The sequence below is a fragment of the Lynx canadensis genome, chromosome X (assembly GCF_007474595.2).
Source record: "Lynx canadensis isolate LIC74 chromosome X, mLynCan4.pri.v2, whole genome shotgun sequence".
Taxonomy (NCBI): domain Eukaryota; kingdom Metazoa; phylum Chordata; class Mammalia; order Carnivora; family Felidae; genus Lynx; species Lynx canadensis.
Genome location: NC_044321.2, coordinates 7,073,623 through 7,089,040, shown reverse-complemented (window position 1 = coordinate 7,089,040; position 15,418 = coordinate 7,073,623). Strand labels below are relative to the sequence as shown.

The window sequence follows — 15,418 nt, the reverse complement described above, 5'->3', positions numbered from 1 at the left end:
GAATCAGAAGCAGGCTCCAGGCTCCGAGCCATCAGCCCAGAGCCTGACGCGGGGCTCGAACTCCCGGACCGCAAGATCGTGACCTGGCTGAAGTCGGACGCTCAACCGACTGCGCCACCCAGGCGCCCCAACACTCATTTCTTTTTAACACACCACTCTTAAAGTGATTGTATTTGAAATCCAACATGTGATTTTTAAAAGAATGTCGTTTTATCAAAGACCAATGAAGTTTTTTTCTGTCTGCACTGGGTAAGGTACCATATGTCAATATCCACTTAGACTGGCTTCTGCTACAACATATGAAAAGTTGGGCTCTGAATCATTTATTCTTTCTTAAGAATGATGAGTTTTGCTTATCTTAATGTCTGAAATATTGCAAATGTTAATGGAGGCATACCTCAGCAGGGTAAAAAGAGATTAGGGAGCTTAGAACATTGTAGAAAGAATTCTCAACTTTTTTTGAGCGGTTGAGAGTACATTTATTTATTTGTAAGCTTTATTTTGAGAGAGAGTGAGCACGCAAGAGGGGGAAGGGAGAGGGGAGAGAGAATCCCAAGCAGGTTCCACACTGTCAGCCAAGAGCCCGACTCGGGGCTCAAACTCACAAACCGTGAGATCATGACCCAAGTTGAAATCAAGAGTCGGATGCTTAGCCAACTGAGTCACCCAGGCGCCCCACGAGTACGTTTAGAATAACCAGGATATCTGTCTCTCAAAGACATTCAGAATTTTTTTAAATGTAGTAGGAAATTAATTAGAAGGGCTCTTGGCAATGATGAATCACATAATTTCTGGTGAGGGAAGGTATGGGAGAGTGTTGTTTAAGTTTGGGGCCTTTTGAGTCATCTGAGGTTCAAGTACTGATTTTGATGCTTATTAGTAATGTGTTATTGGGCAAAAAGAATAAAACAGCAGTTACTGAAGATTCCTTGCCAGGCCTCGTGCCCAGGATTTTACATGTGTTCTTTCCTTTACTCCTCAAAATAACCATCCGAGATAGATGCTGTCATTGACCCTGTGTTATAGGTGAGGAAAATGGCTAGGAGAGGACGAGGAACTTTCCCTACAAATGAAAATCATTCTCCACACTTGCCTTTTGCAAAGTGTGCTTGAAGTCATGGAAAATGACAGACACGGTGCCGGTTGAAAAATTCAAAGTAGGTCAAAAGGAGAAATCTAGGGTTGTGCCGTCCAGTATGGTAGCCCTGAGCCACATACAGTTATTTGCATAATTTAACTTCATTAAAACTAAATTTAAAGTTTGGTTCCTCAGTCTCAGCAGCCACAGTTCAAGTGCCCAATAGCCACATGTGGCTCGTGGCTACCATACGGAACAGAGCAGAACCTTTCGCTCATTGCAGGAAGTTCTATTGGACAGCGCTGGTCTAGAGAATTCACTGTGTGGGTCTTGAGTGGGAAGAAAGAAGGAAAAAAGGGAAGGAAGGAAGGAAGGAAAGGGAAGGGAAGGAAGGAAAGAAAGAAAGGCAGCAAAACACAAAGTTCAAATTCTCATGTAATGTCGGAACTAAAAACAGGAATATGAGTAAATATAGCAGCCCATTTCCACCCACTGTATGTGTGGGAGGGAAGGAGATGAGGAACACCCGTGTCAGGGTCCTTGCCAAGCTTTCACTGAAGAATGAATCTGGTTCTCGTGACCCCAGAAAACCGTAGAAGGGATCTAGCGCACCTGTGCCCCACGCCTCACCGTTCTCGCTGTCACCATTTTGTTTGTGCAGGTATGCCATCGGCCTTGCTTACAAATCGGCCCCAAAGCACGAGTGGATCGGCAAGAACTCTGCTTCCTGGGCGCTGTGTCGCTGTCACAATAACTGGGTGGTGAGACACAACAGCAAGGAAACCCCCATCGAGCCAGCCCCCCATCTCCGGCGCGTCGGCATCCTGCTGGACTATGATAATGGTTCCATCGCTTTCTACGATGCTTTGAACTCCATCCACCTCTACACCTTCGACATCACATTCTCGCAGCCTGTGTGCCCCACCTTCACGCTGTGGAACAAGTGTTTGACCATTATAACTGGCCTTCCGATCCCAGACCATCTGGACTGCACAGAGCAGCTGCCGTGAGCACTGGGCCATGTGGAGCTGATTTCTGGGGGATTAAAAAGGGCCGTGGCCACCATTTCAGGGACCGAGAAAGCACAGGCTTCCAGAGTGTGATTAAATCTCGCCAAAAAGTGTCCAGAAATCAGCTAGGATAGGACTCAAAATAGGCGATTCTCCCCCTTTGCTGTCTTTTGTATTAAGTACACGCTTTAATAATTTCTTCAGTTCTTTTTGTATCTACAGGAAAAATTATAGATTATTTATAAAAGAAACATAACCGGAATTCCAACTCTTAGAAAGTATTTGGTTTTGCACATTAAGAGGCCCAGAAGCGTACGGGCTCTTCGCAACAGCCTTCGTCTCGTCACGCTCTGTGGGCTGGAGGAAAAACTCTTGTAGTTTTGTGTGCTTATCTACCTTCTCACATCCTCGTATCTCATACCGATCCCCTTGTAGGTCCTGTCGCCCTGACAGTGCATAATAGAATATGCAAGTATCTTAAAAATAAAACATAGCTTTGAGCCTAGTAGGGCAGTAAACGGGCTTTCTTACTGTGGTTTATTTCGAAGTGTTTTAACTGTGATGTCAAAAACTTACTGGCTCAACCGGAACGGAGAGCAAAAGAGAGAATTGAATGAATTGACTCTGGAGCTTGGACTCCACCATGGCCCAGTCTTTAATCACCCTCCAATGGCTGGTGGGGTAATGTTGGAAAGAAAGGTTGGGAAGCCTTTGGCCATGTGTGACCTTACCTTTCCCAGGATTCAGGATTCCGGGAGAACATTAAGAATTGAGATTGCAATTGAGAATAGTCTCTTCGAATCCTACTGATTTTTCAAAACGTCTGAGGCTGATTTGTCTTTGATCAGAAGTAGGGTTCGGTTTCATGACATAAGTCTATTTCGTTCTTCCTTTTAGTAGTGTCTTTAGGCCTGTGACATTGCTTTACTACATTTAATAGCTGTCCTATCTCCCTCTCCCCCGAATCATTTTTCTTCGCTTGCTGGGGCTGAGGGAATAAACATTTTCTGTTACAAATGGCAGCACCACTTTGGATTGACTTTGCTCTCCAGGACATCAACACATGGCCCTGACTGTCTCTACCACGTCCAAATATAACTCACCCGAAAAACACTTAATATTTATGAGTTGGTAATGACAAGGGACGTTGCGTAAAGTACTATTTACTGGTACACGTGCCTCGAAAGTTATAAAAAGACTTCTATTAAACACATCTTGAAAGATGTAGAGGACCCTCTGTGTTCTAGTATAGTTTACGATAGAGTTGTGAAACAAAAAACAAAACAAAACAAAAAAAACAAAAAACAAAAAACACGCAAAAAAAAATCAAACTATTGCCGCGCTGGAACCTGCTACTAGAACCAGCTAATAAGCTGTCAGGTGGGATTCTGGGCATGCTGATCCGGTAAGATGGAACGGTCCATGAAGTAAGGCTTTCTTAAGCAGTCCTTGGACCCGGACCAGGAATCTGGCCTTGGTTCTATCTTGACGAAGGGCATGATACCTGTAAGTGATTTCATTTGCTAATGTATTGATCTGAACTACTGGGTTGGCCATTTTGACTGAACAGACTGATGAATTTAAGCATTGCTTCTTAGCAATTCCGTTGTTAACCAAATCAACCAATTGCCTCCCTGAAATCCGTCCACAGACCCACTGTTTTCAGCATCACGTCATGTGACTGCGAGCCCGGACCCCGTGGGCCACGTCATGGGTGTTTCTGTCCCCTTCACTGGCAGACACTCTCCTTTTTCGTAACAGATAGAGTTTATATATTTACTATATTATTTATACCCAGATGAATATTTTGATAGCTACTTAGGACAATTTCACATCTAGCAGATGGACACCTCAATGGAAAAAAATTAATCATTCTCTGGAAACGATGTTTTTGGGTTTTTTTTACGACATAAAACAATGTGTATTTGCCTTCCTGGACAAACTGAAAGGGTTGTAATTTTTACATACTGTTTTGGTAGCTGGATAATGGATATTTTAATGCACTTTGTACACCAACAGGTTTTAAATAAAAGGGTCTAAAACTCAGCTTCTGAGTTTTTCAAATCATGGTCGCCAGGTGCCAGTAGATGCTACGGTTTGCCTTATGATGTTAATGTAAAGCATTTACAAGGACGATATTTCCGTGAATATAATGTTTTTCAACATAAAGAAGTTACTACTCAAATTTTCACCGCAAGCCATTTAGTTTATGTTTTGGCTATTTTTATAAGGACGAGAGGGATTATGTTATAATTTGGTTGTGGAAGTCTCACTCTTTGCTAACTTAAAAACCTTGTGGATAGTAGCAGTTACTATTTCCCTGTTGTCCTATTTACAGGAAAATATGTATATGGTGAAAGGCCACAGCGTTTCCTTTCGTTGCTGTAATGATGTAGAAAAGATTTCCATGTGGATTTTTTTTTTTTGAGAGTCTAAAAAAATATATGCTATAAACATTTGCTGCAGTACAATTCTTTAAGTGGACTGGGGTCACCGTATTTTGTTTTCGAGATCCATAAATTAATACAACCAAATTGATGCGGCGCTGACCAAGGCCGCCGGGTCTGACGTCGTGGGTGTGTGAATAGGTGCTGTCACCATCTTGAAATCCTTAATAATTTGTGACTAAGGGGCCTGCATTTGCATTTTGCGCTGGGCCTCGAACGTTATGTAGCCGGTCCTCATAACGGAACTCAGGAACATGGTACCTCTCTTCCTGGTGGATACAAATGAAGAAACCTGCGTCCGGTGTCAAACGTGGCTGGCCGTGTCATTCAAGGAGGAATCTAGACGGATTAAGAGGAGAGCGGGCGTGGGTGGAGATTTTCTTTCCAGCTTGAAAAAAAACAAAAAATGACTTCAAAAACTGACTGCAAATATTGACGATGATTTCAGCTGGAGAAGAGGGAACGGCCTGATGACGAACGGGCGGTTCGTCACGGTACTGAGATGTTGACCCTGAACTTGCCAAGGAACTGAACCGGCACCGTCCAGCGAGCGTGGGATTCGGCTTCGGCTCCAGGCACGTATGCGGTGCCTGAAGAGACACACGCACGTACGCTCGCCTACGTGTGCTTTTGGTGTTGGGAAGTTGATGATCTGGTCTACCTGTGTGAAATGTTAAGCAGGAAGCGGGAGGATGTTTTTGAAATAGTGCTTCTCAGCAACGGGGCGATTTGGCAATGTCTGGAGTCAGTTTTGGCTACCCCAGCTTGGGAGAGGGCGCTGCTGCATCTGGAGGGTAGAGACCAGGGATGTCGCTCAGCTTCCCACAGTGCACAGCGCAGCCCCCCACAGCCAAGAACGATCCGGGCAAAACATTCAATGCCTGATCTCTCGAAAAGAAAAGGGGACGCTTCACTGCAAAAGCTTCACTGCCGTGGCTCCTTCAGTTTAAACACTATTTACGAAACCGTTATAAAAATCTGGAATCTGAAAGGCGGTCCAGGCCTGCGCAAACGGGAATCCGGTGACTGGTGTCACCGAGATCTGGATGCGATCTGCTTAGCTTGGAAAGGCAGAGTGGACTCTGTGCAGGCCTGCTCCTTCACCTGAACGAATCCGGTCCCTGGTACTCGAGTCGCAGTGCCACGCCCTCGGCCCGGACTGTTCTCTCCATTGCTGTTGCTTTCTGGTTCAAAATAAAATCATTTTTGTGGTTCCGAGGCCCTCTGTCTCGCCCGTCTCTGTTGCCTTGTCATCATTTTGTGTGTTCGCATTCGTGGTTTCCCCAAACACTCAGCTTCTGCTGGTTTTTTGAACTCCTTTGCAACATACGGTGTCTCCTTTTCCTGCCCGAAACTCTCCCATCCAGCATCCCGCTTCTCTCCGTGCAAAATGCAGTTCCTTTACAAGCCTCAAAATAATCCCCAGGAAATTTCAAAACCGCAATAAGATCCATACAGGAGTGGAGATCCAGCGCAAGGAGGCTTGATGTCGAGTCTTAAGTCTATCCCCAACCCCATCCCCTGGCCCCGGGACTTGAGCTTGTCCCGTTAGAGGTGCAAGCCCTTTCGATGGAAGCCCGGGCTCTGCCGAGCGGTCGTGGGTCCCCGGCCTCAGTGCCACCTGCGAGCTGCTTAGAGATGCCCGTTCTCCGGCCCTACGCCCTGACCTCCTCGGCAGCATCTCCGGGAGTGGGAGCAGCAAGTTCCAACAGGCCTTCCCGGCGATTCTGACGCTGGCCACAGTTTGTGAAGCAAAGCCCCGGAAGGCTTTACCCAGTCCCCTCTCCCGTGTGAAAAATGCGCTTACGACCTGAAGTGTGTTTTTCGAGGTGAAGCGCTTCAGAGGCCGTATGATGTAATGCGGTGATTGGTTCTTAACCCGGCCGAGCACGAAACTTGCCTTTTCTTTTTTAGAAATGCTGACTCCTGGATCCCCTTCTGAAACACTGGGGCTGAGAAGGTCTAGAGTGTGGCCCAGCACGCTGTCCTTTTGTTTCGAGTGATTCGAAAGTGCTAGACACCTGGGGCGCGGCACCTTTTCTTTTGCCTTTTTTTTTTTTTTTTTCAGTGTTTATTTATTTTGAGAGAGAGACAGAGCACGGGCAGGGGAGGGGCAGAGAGAGAGAGGGAGACACAGAATCGGAAGCAGGTACCGGGGTCTGAGCTGTCAGCGCAGAGCCTGACACGGGGCTCCAACTCACAAAATGTGAAAACGGGACCTGAGCCGAAGTTGGATGCTTAACGGACTGAGCCACCCAGGCGCCCCTCAACACGTTTTCTATGAAAGTCAGATAGTGAGTTTTTTTAGGGTTCGCAGGTCATACCTATGTCTGTGGCAACCTCTTAACTCTGCAGCTATAGAGTGAAAGCAGCCATAGAGGATACGTAAATGAATGGGTGAGGCTGGGTTCCAATAAAACTTTACAAAAACAGGCACGGGGCTGCATTTGGCCCATGGTGCAATTTGCCAACCCCGACTATAACGGATATAGTACTTGACTTGTGGCCCGAAGCCCATGGGACATTCTCTATCTTCTCTCTCCCTGAGGGCTCAGCAGCCCCTCAGGGCTCTGGGCCTCTTAGCTCTCAGGTCCTTTCCACCTTTGAATTACATCAATCCTGAAATCACAGAACTCGTGGAGAATTAGTTACCGAGTGCTTAAGACAGGGCCACTCAAAGGTTATTAGAAGATTCTTTCATTCAACAGAGTAGAGTGTGTCGGGTCTAATGATTAACGTTACCTCTTTCATAATTTTGACTCGAATCAGCCCTTCTCACAAGTGACAGGTGTGTAGAATATATTCCCTTTAATAAGAGTTTTGAAGCACATCTAATTTGAACGTTTGAAACTGAACAACCACTGCTGAAATTAATCACCTTTCAAAGTCAACTTGAAGGGCACGCCATACACTCCAGAGAGTAGCCCACATTGCCTTCTTTGGTAAATTATTATTTTTAAAAATACAAGGGCGCCTGGGTGGCTCAGTGGGTTAAGGGTCTGACTCTTGGTTTTGGCTCAGGTCATGATCTCACGGTTTGTGAGTTCAAGCCCCGTGTTGGGCTTTGCGCTCACAGTGTAGAGCCTGCTTGGGACTCTCTGTCTCCCTCTCTCTCCGCCCCTCCCCTACTTGCTCTCTCTCTCAAAAAAAAAAAAAAATTCTATATATATATATATATATGTATACATATACAATATAGATGTATATATATAGACGTACAATATGTTGAAGAAGGTAGTTGCTTGTGATTAGAAGAGGAGCATAGAAAGGGAGAGACGTGGAACTTGCAAAGTCCTTCTCTCTTGAGTATCGTTCTCCCTGGGATGCACATTCAAGAACAAAATTAAAACGGGGTTGAGGCCTTCTGGAAAATCTTTCTTGCAGCTGTTCTGTCTCAACATGGGCGATTTATGGAGAGGAATGCAGCCATGTTGTCCAGAGAGAATTACAAAAGCATGATCAAACAGGAAGTATAGCAATTAACAAGCAAATGTGTCATGGCCGAAAACCAATTACCAATTAAGGAGAGACACAGAAAAAAATGATTTAATGAACATTGGTGCTTCCGCACGGTCTATTTATTCTCAAAGCTTAATTTTTGCTTCTGGTCATTAAAAGCTGTTCAATTTCAGTAAAATGTTTCAGTTAATAAAGCTTGTAACTTCCCCAGTCCTATCTTCCCTCCAGCTTCTACCCTCTCTCGCCTCCTTTTTTGTCCAGCTTCTCAAAGGGAGGTTCAGACGTTCTGCCTCTATGTCGTCACCTCTCATTAAACCCCGCGCCCTCCACCAGGCATTCAGTGCCTTCGCTCTACCATACACGTTTGGCCCCATCTTGACATACGGCAGCTTTTGAGATGTTGACCACTTCTTTCGTAATCCCTCCCTACGCAACGCCATCCACACCCCCTCCTCCTTCACCATTTTGTGCAGGAGCCTCCCAAATTTAAATCTCTACGTCAGATTTCTCTGCCCGGCTCAGCCCCTTACGTCGGCCTGCCTATTTGGTCATCTCCTTTGGATGTCTGAAGGCTACCTCAAACTCCACATGTCCAAAACTGCACTCATGCTCTCTCCCCCCGAACCTTGCCTCATCCAACCCGTTTCATGAACCCCAAACCACAGGTTCGTGTTTAGAGCCTTCCTCGCCCTCCATGTCCCATCCATCACCAAATCCGGTTGATTTTCTCTCTTAAGTATCTCTTTGACCTACTCTTGTCTCTGCACACAACTTCCAAGTCCCAGCCTCCAGATCTCCCACTCTACAGCTGACCTAACCTGCCATCCACGCCGCACCAGCCCCCAGGTGACAGAGCGGCCAAGGTGATCTCAAAATCGGATCATGTCACACTCACCCCGCATAGTCCTTCGGCCTTTCTCACGTCCACTCCGCACCCCTATACGTTGACTTTAAAACTCTCCCTGAAGCTCTTCCGCGGTGCCCATACGATTCGCCACGGTCCCTGCGTCTGTCCCCCGCGTCACCTTGGACCACTCTCCACTTACTCCCTGCACTCTGGCCACAGTGGCTACCGTAGCCCCGCTCTGGTCTGCCACAGACCTTTACTCCCCTCACCTTCTTCCATACCACTAATATTTCAGGTTCCTTCTCAGCCATCACTTCCCCAAGAGCCTTACCCTGACCTCCCTGCCTGAGCCAAATTCCCCCAGTTTTGATCCGTAAAGCAGCCCATGCTTCCCTGCGTGTCTGTCACACTTGAAATTGAGCCGGTATTTGGGTAAGTTTTGTTTACTTTTTCTGTTCCTTTGCCCCCACTAGACGGTAGCGTTCCCGAAGTCTGAGGCCAAGACTGACTTGGCTCAGTGTTCGCCGTGTTGTATGTGCTCAATAAACAGAGAGTAGAATCATTATTCCTCATGCGTGTGTTCCACTTGTAACTGCCTCTTAAACCTACTACATCCACTATTCTCCTTTTTACAAGCCTTGTGTTAAAAAAAAATGTCCTTCGTATTTGCAGAAACCACAAATGCTACAGAATAAAAAAATACTATCAAAATAAAAGCTAGGAAACCTACCATCTAGCAAATTCCACCCTCTCTTTATAGTGACTCCTTGTCATCAAGCAAAAATCAAACCATCAATTTGGGCGAGTAACTCCGCCCCTCCGTGTCCTCTGTCACCTCCTGCCCAGCTCCTGTCCCTGTGTTGTGGGTCTGGGGTTGTACGTACGTACGCACTTCTCGCTTGCCCGCTCAGCTCATCCCACACTCTAAGAGAATCCAGGTGCGAATCAAATGGGCTCCGAGGCGTCACAGTCCCCCTCGGTCTTAGAGAAGGTCCCCTTTGACCTCGGTGCCCCGCCTCCTCGGCATTTCTGCCCAGCTTCCCCAAAAGCGCACTCCTTAATCTTCACTACCGGTTCACAGAGCCCCAGCCTCCTTTCTCATTTCTTCTCAGTAGCCGGCCCCCTGACTTGACCTGCAGCGCATGCTCTGAACCCCGCCCCCCCCCCCCCCCCCCCCGGGCAGCAGTAGCCCTGCACGTGGAATCCTGCCCAATGCCTGTGTCACTTGCTTGTTCAGCTTGGTCTTAGGTCACCCGGGGGCTCCTGCCTGCTTCTTTATATGGGCCGATTTCTCTGTTTCCTTCGTTCCTTCAGATTCTGTTGCCACGTTCCCAGGCCTGTTGCCCCGCAGCCCCTTTAAAGGAACCCGTCACAGGCACCTTTGGGAAACCCAAGTTTCCCAAGTAACCCGAGACCAGCTCCGGGCTAATCCGTCCGACACAACATTCAATCTACGCGAAACTCACTTTCAGCAAGAGACACGGAGATGGGCCCAAAGGTACAGGATGGCAAATGATAGAGCGTGCCAGCCCTCATCAAGCGAAAGCCGGAGTAGCTAAGTCGACAGCGGACAAAGTAGATTTCCCAATGAAGGACATTTCCTGTGAGTCGATTCACTGAATAAGTAAAGCACTCTCCCTTTCCTTCCCTCCTAATTCCCACTTTCTTTCACCCCCCAAAAGATGGCAAAGACGGGGTCAGTCGGGGAAAACCAGGGCTGGAGTTGGAGGACTTGGAGCAAGCCTATCCAAATGGAGTCGGCTGTGGAGTCGGCTATGCAGCCTTCTGGCCGGGCCTACTGCTTTTTGGAGTCTGTCGGCGCCCAATAAGCAAGCTACCGTAGATGCTGACAGAGATGAATCTTCTTGGTTTCGATCCCCACGTCACGCGTCAGGTGAGTCCGTCTCGGTGAGGCCAGGTTCAGAAGCGGCAAGAGACACAGACACGAACAGACGTCCGGCCCTCAGCGTGGAACAAGTTGCCCGATGGAGGCCTCTGACCTTTGGCCCCCCGGGGACTGGGTCTGCACGGAGAGAGGAGGGGCGGGTGTCCACACGGCAGCATCTGTTGTCGGTTGCCTCTCGCTCCCTGCCCGCATTCCAGACCCGGCGCTCAGGACATCCTGAAACGGAGAAGCCTGCCGTTGGGGGTGCGTTTGAAACCTTCAGGTGATTGACTGGAAGCAGAAGTGCCAGGGCGTGAACCCGAACCCCAGAGTTCACGGGGGCCGACCGGCCCGCAGGGCCCAAGCCCTTGATGGTGCCGCACAGGCGGTTCTCGTTAAGCGATGCCACGGGACCTGGTGCCAGAAACAGAAGGCCTCCTGCTCCCCCCCGGGCTCCGTTCCTAGGCCCTGAAGCGCAGGTATATTGAGCATTTCCCAGTCGGTCGATCTTTCCTCGGCAGACTTGCTCCAGCAGTGCTGCCGGTGGTTAAGCAAGTGATGAGGGTACAGTCGTCCTCGCAGATGGCCACGCGGGACTCATCCGGGGCCTGGAGGACAGCCCAGAGGAGCCCCACAGGCCTGCCTCCCCTTCCCCTCGGGGAAGCAGGCGCCGGAGACGCTTCTGGACGTCACAGAACACCGGGCCGGGCTTCCGTCCCAGTGACTTCGGAGAGCTACTGCGCGTGTCCGGGCGGCTGGCTTGCGAAGGCAGCTCATCCTTCCTGAGGCTTTTGCCCCTAAGAGCAGGAAGTCCTCAGGGACAGCTCTGACAGGAGCAAAATCGACACGGCTCGTGACAGCATCCGAGACACAAACGTGAACAATTTCCCTTAACGCCGTCAGACACGGCCCTCCGAGAAAGACATCTGCGGAGCCGGACGGCCAGGCTTTGTGTCGCAGAACAGCTCCACGGCAGGGAGATCAAGACACCGTTACAGCTCTGGAAGGAAACGACGTGGCTGAGGGTTCAATGCGCCGCTGAATTGGGGAAAAGTGAAAACTGTGTCTCCAGTTCTTTTCAACTTAGGCAGGATGTTACGAACTTTCTGCTTATGTATGGAGGGTCTAACGAGATTGCCACATAGAATCTTCTGCCTTCACGGAGACAAAGGACGGAAAAGCCAGTAGCTGTTGACTGTATTTGCCGTGAATACTCCCTCACCTCACTGGTTCTGTGGACAAAGTCTTCCGATTCCCTGCCTTCGTCATTGTTCAGTCTTTTCCCCAGACGCCCTGTCTCTAAAGCAGGGGCGTTCTACCTCAGCACCGTGGACATTTGCGGCTGGACAATTCCTTGTTGGGGACCATCCTGGCTGTTGTAGGACGTCGACCCACAACCCTGGTCTTTGCTGCTCCCAAGTGTGACAACCGAATATATCTCTGGACACTGCCAAATGTCCCCTGGGTGACTCAGTCACTCCCGTTTGAGAACCACTGGCCCAGATGAGGGCTTCAACCGTAATATCAACATTATATCATTATAACAATATAATGTTGTACATGTTCCATCAACGTTCTAGCATAATATTCCTTCTGTCCACAGGATCTTCTCATGTCACCTTCCTACCGATTTTCTATCCCTTCCCCTCCGCTCCTGGGCCACTGGGTCACTTGTGGGGTGTCTGGCAATAATGCAGCCATCGTCCGGCTCACGGTTCAACATCTCCCGTGTGCCCGGGGCGCTATCAGTAAAGTCAGGAGAGAGGGAGGCAGGGTTGTGGGAAGAATAAACACTTCCAGCTTCTCCCTAGATCTGGAAGCTGCCAATAAGCAAATACCCAAGACATCTGATTCTAGGTAAATGTGGAACTCCGATACAAGAAGCTTTCGTATACAAATTATTATTACTGCAAAAAAAAAAAAAAAAAAAAGAGTGAGCTTACTAGATGTGTTTTATTGTTTCCATTTTTAAAATTTTTTTTAACGTTTATTTATTTTTGAGACAGAGAGAGACAGAGCATGAATGGGGGAGGGGCAGAGAGAGAGGGAGACACAGAATCCAAAACAGGCTCCAGGCTCCGAGCTGTCAGCACAGAGCCCGACGCAGGGCTCGAACTCACCGACCGTGAGATCACGACCTGAGCCGAAGTCGGACGCTTAACCGACTGAGCCACCCAGGCGTCCCATAGATGTGTTTTAAAAAATACTTAAAAGGGGGCACCTGGGTAGCTCGGTCGGTTAAGCATCTGACTCTTGATTTCTGCTCAGGTCATGATCCCACAGTTATGAGATCAAGCCCCGAGTTGGGCTCCACACTGGGCACAGAGCCTGCTTGGGATTCTCTCTCTCTCTTTCTCTCTCTCTTTCTCTGCCCCTCCCCTGCTCACTCTCTCCTGCTCTATAAATAAATAAATAAATAAATAAAACTTAATGGGAATTTCCTCAAGCCCTCAAAATATTTCCCTGCCCTGCAAAAACAGATTATTTCTGAACTTTCTTGCAGCACAAGAAATACTGGCACCCTCACTTTCCACATCAGACCTCAAGGTCCCTGGTCACGGCCACATCACTGCTCTTCTGTCATCACACGAAGCTTCTCTCTAACTTGAGAGAACAGTTTTTTGGTCTCTGACTCTGTTTTGGTTTTGCTGACGGCCGGAAGCGTATTTTCCATATGGTATGAGGGGCTGCTTTTTGAAAGAACACGGTAGCCCCAAAGTATAGCTATCATATTTTCTCTTTCCTTTCTTTCTTCTTTCCTTAAACAGTTCAGAAGAATCCACAGATTTCTGCCTTCCTCCCCCTGAGGGACTTTTTTTTTTTTTCCCTCTTCGACCTTAAGCTCCCTGAAGGTAAGGATTGTGTTGATTACCTTTTAATATCTCTGGGGCCTAACCCACTTGCTAGTGCGTTGTATGTCTTTAGTAGATGTTTACTGCCAAAAGAAAGTAAGGGAGAGAGAGAATGGGGGAAGGAAGGAGGGAGGAAGAGAGAGAGAAGGAGAGAGAGGAGGGAAGGAAGGAGGGAAGGAGGAAGGAGGGAAAATCGAAGGAAAAGAAGAAAAGAAAGAAGAGACGGAGGGAGGATGTCAGTGTTAGATATATATAATACGTACTCAAATCAAATTTGTTCCATGATCAAAAGAATTACACCACTGATGCTTAGCCTAACCTACGCTCACTTGCCACACCTAACCCAGAAGCTGGTACTGCTTCCGGCCTCCGGCATCTCATGTAGAACCAAAAGAAGCGACGTGTGGGTTTGTTTAGGCGATCCAAGAAATTCGGCTGAAGGAAAACTGACAGCAAGAGAAAAATACGTAACCGTAACTAGTCGACAGATGCCCAGCTTTTCGAGTTACGCCCATTCCCGTTCCCATTAGACGGGAGGACAGGGCTTCCGCTATGGAGCCATAAAAGGTAAACATAAGTAGAATAAAAGAACCGGGTTACAAGTCCTCCAATCCATCCCACGACCTTCAAGCAAAACCAAAAAGGAAAAAATATTTTTTAAAATTTTCCATTTCTGTAGACTTTTGACAGCAACTGCACTTCTTGAAAGGCCTCGAATTTAGTCCGTTTCTCTCCAGTCTGGTCATGTATGTCGATGGAAGAAAATGTGGAACGATATCAAAGAGCACGAGGGAAAAAGCAAAGCAAAATAAATGCCCGTGGTGTTCCAGGAATCATTTAATCAATGAAATATTTCATTTCTGAAAAACCTCATTTCTACTGCACGTTACCATATGCATCATTCAGCCTTTACATCCTGACTCAAACCCTAATTCTTTATTCACCATTAATGAGAAGTGTTGTATATTTTTGAAGTGTGTTTAAGTCTTATTTTAGGACATGGGCCAAAAGGCAAGGTTCTCCAACTCATTAACCTGCTCCACAAACTTGAAACCGCTGTTTCCTACGGGAGGAAACGTACCTGGGAATAGAGTTACTATTTTAATTCTTTCCTTCTATTTCAAGACCAGTTTATCCCCATTTCATCCGAATGAAAATTGCTGGAGAACGTTTCCTCCCTTGTGCAATAAGGGACTTAACAATTTAATTCTGGTGAAGAAATCCGATTGCTCCCATCGGCCAAAGAACCAGAAGCTAAACAAAAATTAAGAACCAAAGGAAACGTGTCCTGATGGCGTAGAGAGCCCCGTGGAGGGCACTGCCGATCAGCGGGACCCACCGACGGACTGGCCCTTCCGACCTCGTTAGCTCCGAGCTGAGTTCCCTCTGGCTTCCGCCGTAAGAAAAAGGAAGGAGTGTGGCCCCCGTGCGCTGTTTGTCCACAACCGTCTCCCCGCCATTTCCTTTCCAATGAGGAAAGGGAATTGTTGGGTTCAGTTTGTATGACTTTCATTTGTTTTTCCACTTCAGGATTATGTTCTTTGGCTGGGAATTTGGGAATTCTGCTTCTGTAGGCCTCAGCCTGAAAGCCATCACTTCTCCCAACTTCTCTAGGCGGGAGCTGGCGTCCAGGCCACTCAAGGAAACTTCCCGGCTTCCAGGGGGCCCAGAGCCAGGCCTTTCTGCTCTGCTCAGGGAAGCTTGCTCATGGAGGGGGCTGCTTTCCCGGGCCTGGGGCTGGGCCCATGCCCACATTTTAATGACAGACCAGAGCCAAGTGCGTTTGCTGATTGGGAAAGCTATACGCTTGCTTGGGGCTTTATAGTCATAAAAAGCTTTT

At 47.9% G+C, this 15,418-nt stretch overlaps 1 protein-coding gene across 3 annotated transcripts in view; it reads left to right on the top strand.

Annotated features, from left to right (window-relative positions):
* The window catches only part of MID1 (midline 1), a 151,984-nt gene extending 146,229 nt beyond the window's left edge, over positions 1–5,755 (top strand). For all 3 annotated transcript variants that reach the window (XM_030305833.2, XM_030305837.1, XM_030305834.1), the window contains exon 10: positions 1,740–5,755. In XM_030305833.2, the coding sequence (XP_030161693.1) occupies positions 1,740–2,088 (349 nt within the window). In that variant the 3' untranslated portion in view covers positions 2,089–5,755. The remainder of the gene's footprint in view (positions 1–1,739) is intronic.
* Positions 5,756–15,418: the final 9,663 nt, after the last annotated feature.